This window comes from Cryptomeria japonica, chromosome 11 (genome assembly GCF_030272615.1).
Source record: "Cryptomeria japonica chromosome 11, Sugi_1.0, whole genome shotgun sequence".
NCBI lineage: Eukaryota > Viridiplantae > Streptophyta > Pinopsida > Cupressales > Cupressaceae > Cryptomeria > Cryptomeria japonica.
In genome coordinates, this window is record NC_081415.1 from 170,055,847 (window position 1) to 170,066,261 (window position 10,415).

The window sequence follows — 10,415 nt, forward strand, 5'->3', positions numbered from 1 at the left end:
TAAGTTAATCGGATTCCAATTGCCTTAAAGGCAACATTGCAATCCGATAACAAGGCTGGGCCCTTCTCTCCCCTTACACACCAAGCACAAAAGAAATGTATGCTTCCATTATAGGGCCAACCCTATGTTGTAAAGTGTGAAGTTAAGCCCTAAGTGGGCGGCATTGTACACTCCAAACGTGTGGACCTATCCACAACATTGTAATATGCAAAAATCAATATGTAGTGTGCAAAATGGTTTTGGCACCCAAGGTTAAATGGGCCGACTTAGAGATAAGTCCAAAAGATGAACCCCATATATGTACAAGCCACTTGCAAGGCTTAAACACACAATTACATCATGCGAATTAGTCTGATTTGAGAAGTGCGAAATATCTCTGCTCCTTATAGTGCGAATTCTTCCTCCAAAGGTCAGCAAGGTCTCCTTCATATCAGCGAAGACAAATAATGATGATCAGCGAATACCTCTGCTCTGCAAAGTGCAATTCTGATTGTTGAATTGCAAGAAAGGTGTGCAAATTCATTCTATAGTGTTCAAGTTCTCATTGATGTGTGAAATCACTGTTGTGGATAGCGAACATACATTGTTGGGTCAGTGAATCATATTGATTGTACTGTGAATCCATTGAGGTCCTCTTGCTCACAAAGTTCTGAGATAAGTATGACATTCACTATGGTGATTTCTGCCCTAGCTGGCTAACTTTATAACTGTAAAGCTGCCCTAATATAATCAGAACTTGAGTTCCTTTGTTGCTGGGTTTTTCCTCCAAGAGGGAGGTTTTCCCAGGGTAAATAGTGTTGTGTGCTTCTTCATTTTATACATTTAATTTCCTTCTACTGTGCCTGCTAATTTTGTTCAATTATATCAAATCTGACCATTGAACTATGTCAGAATAATTTTATTAAGCATTCAATTTATGTTTTCTGTCCTATACTGCTAATCTGAGCACTAAAATCAACATCAGATTCACTAAGACAGTGTTGGTTGCAAATGCAAACAACAATCTAAAAAGGTACAGCCAAGTATGTATTTTGCTTATGCTATTCAAACTGTTATAATATAGCTTATAAGTGGAAATCCAAAATTTTAAGGATTGAAAGTCCTAATTAATATTTATTTGAAAACCACTATAAAATTAATAATACTTTTTCAATTTGAATCACCTGCATGGGCTCTAGAAATCTATGATTCAGTGAAATTACAATCACTTCAATTATTGTAGATTGTAAATTTTCTGGGCTGCATGTTTATAACTTTTTACTTGAACATTAGAATGAATGCTTAGTCTGGGATGTGTTTTAACATCACTAATACTTGCAGACATGAGGTTTTCACAGTTAATAAAAATGCGCATAAATGCTTCTGGAAAAATCTGTGTCAGTTTAGTTTGCATCAAAGTTTCAGATCAAACTCTGTGATCCATCTTTCTTCCTCATCCTATTGATGGATCATGAAGAGTGATCCAAAACATTGATGCAAACTAATCTAACACAGTTTTTCCCAGAAGCTCTTATACTAAAAACTAATGTTTTCTTAGAAGAACCAAAACTTGATCAAGATGGCACCCTTGATTCTGAAAAAGAAAGGCATTAAATAAGAATTAAAAAAGGAAAAAAAAAGAACTAGTTTTAAATTCTTGCATATTCTTGAAAGAAGGCAAAAGAAAATATGTTCAAGGAAAATAGGAGAAAACAATTTTGGTCAACATGACCAAGGGTTTGGTTTTCCTTGGTACTTAGCATCATCCCCAAACTATTTTTAGAACACAAAATAAAATAGAAAACAGAACAGGGAAGATGAAAAAATTTATATACAAGTGAATAGAAAAACATCATGCAACATGCATCAAATTAAAACTCTACTTAATCGTGAAATATAAAAAGAGATAGCAACACATACAAAGAAAAGTAAAATGAAAAAGGTTAACGTACAAGGTAAAGTCATGATCTCAGTATCTAAAGGTGAAATCTTCATCAACCAAAGCCACTAGGTGTTGAAATCTTGTGTAAATCTCTAAAATGTTTGGTGATGTTTGTAATTTTTTTTTAACATGCACGGGGATTGGATAAATAGATTGATTTTCTTTGAGAGTGAAGCATCAAAGAATGTACACTTAAGAATGTTTCAATATCTCTATTGCCATAAAACAGATCCACGTGGGCTATGACATCTTTAGAATAGTTATGGATAATTTTCAAAGCTGTTGTGTCATGACACAACAACTCTATGAGGTCTTTGGTTACTCCTCTAAGGTAGTATACACTATGACCATACTCTTCAGCAAACTTGTATGGACATGCCACAAGCCATATTCTTCCCCAGTTCAAACATTTAAGTAGCAACCCATTATGATATCTCTACATCAAATCTCTGGAATGCTCAACTTAGGCCATTTTATATGGTCTATGCCACAAAAGATCAAAATTCATATATTTTCCCTTATCAAATATTTACCAGAGGTATAACTCTGATATACTTGGCCTTGTGAGATCTTCAACACTAGGTTGACAATGAGTCAAGACCATCTTCAATTCAAGATTAGGTACTTTAACAACTGAAGCATCAACTGGGATATTCTTTGACCCATCATCTCATATGAATACCATGTGACTTCTTATTAAACAGATGTCTCGTTGTTTGTAATGTCCCCACTTAGGAATAGAATTTAATAATAAATAATAATAATATAATTTAAAAAAAAAAAAATTGAAGTTAAAATATAAAAGAATATAACTAAACATAATTAAAATTTAATTAAGTTAATGAAGGGTCAAAAGACATGGAATGAAAAGTTGTGACTCCCTCAAACATGAGATATAAAGGGATAAGATTACCTCATTTGAGATGGGAGAAGCGTGGAATAAAAAGTGCAGATCAGATTTAATAAGAAGTGCAGATCTGATTGTGAAAGGTTGTGTCCCTTTCAAAGGGCAGAAATGATGAAGAGTTGCACTCTTTCAAAGGGTGCTAATGGTGAAAGGGTGTGTCTCTTGCCAAAGGGCATACATGATGAAGAGGTGCGACCCCTCCCTCACATTGAGAGATATAACAGAAAAGAATCAAAAGCATCTAGGGAGATCACCATCAATTAGATCAGATCAGAACTGTTATTAAGTTACAGGCAGTAACACCCTTGTTCTTGGTGGTATGCGTTGGGGCTGTCATGTCCCAGTCTTGATGTCATGTCACCCTCTATCAATGTAGAAGAAGTATGACAGCTTGGAATAAAGTAGTGATTCACTTTAGAAGACTAGTGACTTGTCAATGCAATGCTCAGGGATAACATTAAGATAAAATAGCAATCCTAAGATGGTGATGATCATAAGAATTAATCAAGAAATAACAAATGGTTTAAGGCAGCGATTTTTAAAGAGTACAGTAATTAAATAAATGAAGAGGCACGTGGAAGAGATATCAGTCCTTGAAGAGAAAGGGAGTCGCCTAAGGGTCACAACCCTCCAACAAGGTTGAGGGATATTTAAGAAATACAAAAGAATCATCCAAGGGGCATCGAACAGCAGATAATAGGAAGACAATCAAATAAGAAAAGAAATCGCATTGCAGAGATATCATGAGTAATCAGCAAGCTTTGTTAATTACAAAGTGTTGGATTCTTTTAAAGCTTTCGTCCAATCTGCCATCCCATTATGGGGGGAATAAGAAAGTAATATCGGATCGAATAGTCCTTGAGGAAGGGAACAGGAAAAAGAGATCGAATCTGCAGCTACTATTAGGATAAGACAATATTATGGTATGGAGTTCTGTGCATAACTTTGTCAATATTCTCAGCATATTATTATGGATAGCAAATTGTCTTTAAGACTATTCAGTATTCACTGCATATATTCTCCTGCACATACTGTGTAATCTATTATGATTATATCAGGTAGAGGAACTGCTGTATAAGGCACCCTACATGATTATATTAGGTAGGGGAACTGCTGTATAAGGCACCCTACATGATTAAATTAGGTAGGGGAACTGCTGTACAAGGGCACCTTACATGGATCATATTGAGTTGGGGAACTGTAATATAAGACACCCTACATGGATCATGTTGAGTAGGGGAACTGTTATATAAGACACCCTACATGATCATGTTGTGTAGGGGAACTGTTATATAAGACACCCTACATGATCATAATGAGTAAGGGAACTGTTGTATAAGACACCCTACATGATTATGCTTGAACAGTTAATCAAGACACCCTATCAACCCTGCATAATAGCAGATGGTGTTGAGGTTGTCTCAATCATAAGATTATGTTTATATCCCTGATTCTGAATCTCTTTTATGCTTTATTTAGTTATTTCTGTATATAGTCATTTGTATGACCATTTCTTTATGTAATTGGTAGTATCTTTTTGACCTTGTTTTTGTCTGGTTGATTACAGCAGAGGCTAAGGTACTTCCCCAAACCCTTAACCTAAGAACGTGAAACCATAATTACAGTATTTTAAGGCACTTTATAAATAGGGGACATTACATTGTTTTTCCTCATGTGACAAGATCTAAATTTTGCAGACTTGAGAACTAAATTTTGTATCCACAGATGATGTGACACTGAAAGACTCCACCTCCCTTTCATTTTCTGCCCAGAAACGTTTCAAACATGGAAATTTCCCATAAATGTACTGGATACTTCAAGAAATATTTCCACTAGGATTTCCTCTGGAAACTTCATATGAAACCGTAATTGAAGTATTTTAAGGTACTTTATAAATAGGGGACATTACATTGTTTTTCCTCATGTGACAAGATCTAAATTTTGCAGACTTGAAAACTAAATATTGTATCCACAGATGATGTGACACTGAAAGACTCCACCTCCCTTTCATTTTCTGCCCAAACGTTTCAAACATGGAAATTTCCCAGAAATGGACTGGATACTTCAAGAAATATTTCCACTAGGATTTCCTCTGGAAACTTCATATGAGCATTTCCTGAATGTTTCCAGCATACACAAGCATTTTTTCTCTCAACAAACCTCATTTTGCAGGGCTAGCTACACTCTAACCAAAAGAAGTAAAGAAAGTTTAATTCAAAAACTCAAATCATCACAAACTTTAGAAATAAAAGAGAAAAGGCAAAAGAAAATTTGCATTGTGGCTCTTGCTGTTCTTAGTATTCAAATATATGACGGGAAAACTTTGAAAGCTAGACTTGATTACCCAATGTTTAAGAATGTTTCTCGTTGTAATTAAATATATTCGTAACTCTAAAATCAATTCATTGGCTGACATAACTCATCTGTACTTGGAAGGTAATTTTGAGGCATCGATCCCTTATCATGTTTAATTCAACAATCAATGCATTTCCTGTTGCAACTTTTATCTCACAGTCCTATGCTCTGACTGGAAATTCATTGCTTTCCATGTGTTATCTTATTTGCAAAATCAGTTATTCTAAAATACTTGTTAGAAAATCCAAAAGCTTGCATGTTTCACATAACATACCATGAATGTTTTCCAATACTTTACAATAAGAGTGTATATAATTCAATCATATTTGAGAACAAAATCATTGTCATCATCCTAAACAAAGTTAGGTATATTGATCAGTTGGTAGTTGACAATGAAAAATGGTGGTCAGATGTTGAACTGGAGAATAGATAGCACATGAAATGCAGATATGACGGAAGAAGCAATAACACAAGAAGTGATATGACAAGTGAAAGCCAAAAAAGGAAAGACATGTATAGAAAAATCAAAGAGTGCAAGTTATCAATTACAGAGCCAAAAAAGTCACGCAAAGGGGTTGCAAACAACAACAAGCGAAACCAAATTTCAAGTTTGTGAATGCCTGCAAGGAAGATGAAGAAATTCTCTTCCCTAATAGAATACTACAAAGATAAAACTTGATGAACAGGATTTGTGTGGCAATGACTTCCCTGCACAATATGGTCAACTGCATACGACAATATACCTGGTGGCAATGAATTTATTTATTATTGATAATTCTGTGTCAGATATAGTTTCTTCTTTGTCTGATATTGTGGCATACCCCAGTTGCAGGAATGCTAATTTATCCAGTTCCATAAAAACTAAACACGAAGTCAAAGGTACTCAAGGATTAAGCATTCCTGCAACTAAGGTATGCCATCATATCAGACAAACAAGAAACTATATCTGACACATAATTATCAATCATAAATAAATTCATTGCCATCAGGTATATATAGCAAGGAAGAACTCGTATTCAATTACCCTAAGGAATCTCAGCATAAGATTATACATACTGTTCTAATTGATTTCTCTATATGAGTCTCTGGCACAGATGTGAAGAATTGATTAACAAAATGAATTCTCTGTGACACGATATCAGTAATTTTATAAAATGCAGCTGAGAGATTGTATCATCTAAGTTGCCAATTAAGGTTCAGGTACAGGTACAGGTATTCACGGGTACGGCAAAAAAAAAATCCTTAGGTATGGGTATGGGTACATCCGTATATATATATAGTCACTTCCACCAAAAGGCTGTTTCAAACTGAATTTCGAATGTGCATCTAGGGGTAACCCTGGACCGTATGGTACCAGTTTTATCATCAAAAATGACAGAGGACAGTTGATATGGGGGGGATCGGTTAAACTACCCAATGGCACCAACAATGATGCTGAATATGTGGCTCTTCTTGGCAGCTTGAAACTATGCAAGGAGAAGAACCTTCGTAATGTAGATATTGAAGGGGATTCCCTCAATGTAATAAGAGCAGTCATTTCAAATCAGGCTCCAAGTTGGAAATCAACCATGTGGTTGAGAGGGATCCATGAGATTCTTGAAGGAATGAATTATACAATCAGGCACATATATCGAGAGGCCAACAAAGAAGCGGATTACCTTTCTAATCATGCTATCAACCAAGACACTCAATCAATTATCTCAAGTGTCACATCGGCCTGGACAAGGTTGTGTCTTCCTGATGGCAACCTGCAATATGAGGGCGCCTCCACTACCACACTATGATACGGATGGGATGTTATTCACAGGACGGAGGACGATTTGATAATGAAAGCGAGGAGCTTAAGGAAATCATCACTGCCATGCAAGAGGCTTTGGAAAACAACAGGAAGACCACCTATGCTTATCTCTTTGTAACAGAATTATAAAAAAAAATTGTGATTAATGGAAGGGAGCTACCCCCTATGGTAGCAATTTGCCTAAAAATAAATAAATAACTATATATATATATATGGAGCTACCCCTACAAGGTAGCACTTACCTATATATATATATATATGAATTTAAAAAAAATTAAATTTAATAAATAAATAAATAAACTATTTTACTAAATATTATTAAAGATAAGCAAATGCAGAAATGGAACATAGAATTTAAGAATAATTTGATAAGCGAAGGGATGCACGGAGATATGCGAAACTGAACATATTTATCAGAAGTGGAAGCGCACAAAGAAAGATGGGTAGAGTAGCAAATTTCTGGCGACCAGCAATTTCATGAAATTATGTGATTTCCATGCAATTTCCGGCGACTGGCGATTTCCCACGACGCACCCAAAGGCTGGACTGGACCCAAACCTGGCCCCGCACCCTGACCCTAGGCCACGATTCCGGTAACACACACAATTATAATTCACTAAACGATGATTTCATATCACTCAGCATGGGTATTCAACCCTGTTGTGCCAAAATGAAACGGGCTTAATGACTGATATCAATATTCAAATTGCAAAGGGAGTGACTATTTTGCAAATGGTGGAGACCGTTCTTCTATGAACAAGGATGCACTAATATCCAAATTTTACTTGAAAGAACCAGTTGCAGAAACCCAATACAAATTACAATTGATATAGCCAGCTAAAGAAACCCAATGCAAGTTACAATTGATATAGCTAGATGAAGAAACCCCCATTATTGCATCAAAATTTAAGAAAAAGTCTTATATAAAAGCCAACCCAAATATTGTAAGTGCAGGGATGCTTATATAGAAATTTTACTTAACATAACCACATGACACACCTGTGAAATGGGAGCCATACAACAATTAATCCAAATAGATTATTAAAATGTGCAATTCACATATTCTAAAGAAAACGTGTAGGGCAACCTCTTTTCAATCAGAACGCACCAATATCCAAATTCTACTTCATTAAACAGCTGAGGATACAACAATTACTATCCTACACATAATTTGGTGAGGCAAACATTCTTGCCGGGTACATAGATAAGATATTATTAGAATTTTAACATTTGCATGAATGACATAATTCCTTCTGCAATTAGGCATAATTCCCAATCCACCTAGTTTGCCTCTATCTATCTTTGCAAACGAATTTTGAGCTTGGGCATCTCAATAAGTGTAGGTTAGCATTTCAGCCCTTAGCCTTACCAGCTTAAGATCGGAATTAGCTCAATGTGTGAAGTGCATCTTAGATAGCTCCAATCCCAATATTTATAGTTATGTAAATTATGAAGGCAATTAACTCAGAGAATGATTATACATGTAAATTGATTTTCAAAAGAATTTACTGATTTTCAAGCTTTGCTTCATACAAAAAGCTGAAAATTCAAAAAATCAACCTTTGTTAGGTCCAGGTGTGAGTTGGGCATCCCCAAGAAACAATGCAATTCAACTTCTCCAATAACAATGAAGTGGTCTGGTACTTTTTCCGGAGATTAAGAATGCCCTTGGCCATTCGCAAATATATCCAGCCAGGGGGATACATCCTTATTAGAGATATTTTTTTATTAGTTCCTGGCCTTGCCAGCATGCCTCCTGAACGTAAGAGACCCCCTAATGAGAACAAGGAGGCTTGTTTGCTCAATATATTGTTCAAGTTTTGTGCATGACGAAGCTCACACCATGCGCACAAATAGCATTCAAAGTATGGACTTCACATATATTATAAATGACCAGAAGCTAGAAAGAGCTCTCATCGATGACACCAAAACAGTCCACAAAATTACTAATACAAACACACACAGAGAGATATAAGGAGGGAGCTAATACATTAACTAGGGGACTTGCACTACAAAACCCGCTTCCAGATTGGCTTCTAAATAGGGCTTTCATAAAAACAATTCCAAGACCTCTGTGAACAATTCAAATCATATGAGTCATTACTTGTTTTAACCTTACTACCAGCAGCTGAAGCAATTTTGTCCCAGTTGCCCTAAAATATAAAGTAGAAGTCACAAGAAACCAAAATCCTATTCCCAAGTAAAAACAAAAGCCATTATATAGCAAAGACAATTACAAGACCTCTGTGAACAATTCAAATCATATGAGTCATTACTTGTTTTAACCTTACTACCAGCAGCTGAAGCAATTTTGTCCCAGTTGCCCTAAAATATAAAGTAGACGTCACATGAAACCAAAATCCTATTCCCAAGTAAAAACAAAAGCCATTATATAGCAAAAAGACACTGCAAGTTTTCACGTTATGACATCTTTGGATTGGTATAGGCCATTAGAATTGCATTGATTGCCATAGAACCAAAACCCTCGTCCCTAAGAATCAACAACGGTCATTTTGAGGCACGAAACAATGCCAAGTTATTCATTATGGATCAATTTTAAATTGCTATGAACAAGCATGACTGAGGATTTTACTTGATTCGGTACTAACCTTTTTGAAATTCCGAAGCTTCAAATGGCAGGCAGCCCTGTTGCTGTGCAATGCAATTTTGTGAGCATTGAGTTTGGCGAGCTCAAGCGCCTCTGAATACAGCTGCAATGCTTCCTCGTGATTTCCCTCCCTATATTTCTGATGGGCTCTCTCTATCTTGCTCATTCTGGATTTGCACAGTCAAAAGAACCCAACAAAAATCCAGCGATTAAAATGGAGGAAACGTTTATAAGTGACGATTCCAATCCATTATTGGCATTGCCAGATAGTGCAATCCGTTTGCCTTCCCATTAGCTAGCGGGGCAGATCGTGCCATCCAATGTGTTTTTTTGAGGTTAATCCCCTCTTGAACGAAGCGCGGCTACACATCAGCTAGCAATTTTTAATTTTTGTAATACTCAATTTCTTTCATTCATTTATATTATTTTATGTATAAATTAATCTCTTTTTAACACAATAAGCCCTTATTTATTAAAAAGAATATTATTTAATTTTATTAATTTTCTATTTTTCTATTTTTCTATTTTTTTAATTTCTTTCTTACTTTTTACTTAGTTCTATCTTTTTTTAATCCATTTTCTACTCTTTTATTTTCCTCTCTTACTCTTTGCCTAATTCTATCCTTTATTTTTTTAAACATTGTGTAATCTCTTTTTTTTTTTCCCTTCTTCCTAGTTTTTAGAACCTCTCCCTTCATCTATTTAGTCTTTTGTCTTTTTCTAATCTCTTCACTCTATTCTTTAATTTTCATCTTGATGATAAATCATGTAGTATGATCTGAAACAGTGATGAGAAAAAATTGGTACACGGTACAATCTAGAAATC

General features: G+C 35.4%; 1 protein-coding gene across 1 annotated transcript in view; it reads right to left on the reverse strand.

Annotated features, from left to right (window-relative positions):
- Positions 1–9,947, reverse strand: part of LOC131036951 (uncharacterized) — a 44,384-nt gene extending 34,437 nt beyond the window's left edge. Inside the window, exon 1 of the mRNA XM_057968979.2 lies at positions 9,591–9,947. Coding sequence (XP_057824962.1) covers positions 9,591–9,755 — 165 coding nt within the window. The 5' untranslated portion in view covers positions 9,756–9,947. The remainder of the gene's footprint in view (positions 1–9,590) is intronic.
- Between the last annotated feature and the right edge of the window lie 468 nt (positions 9,948–10,415).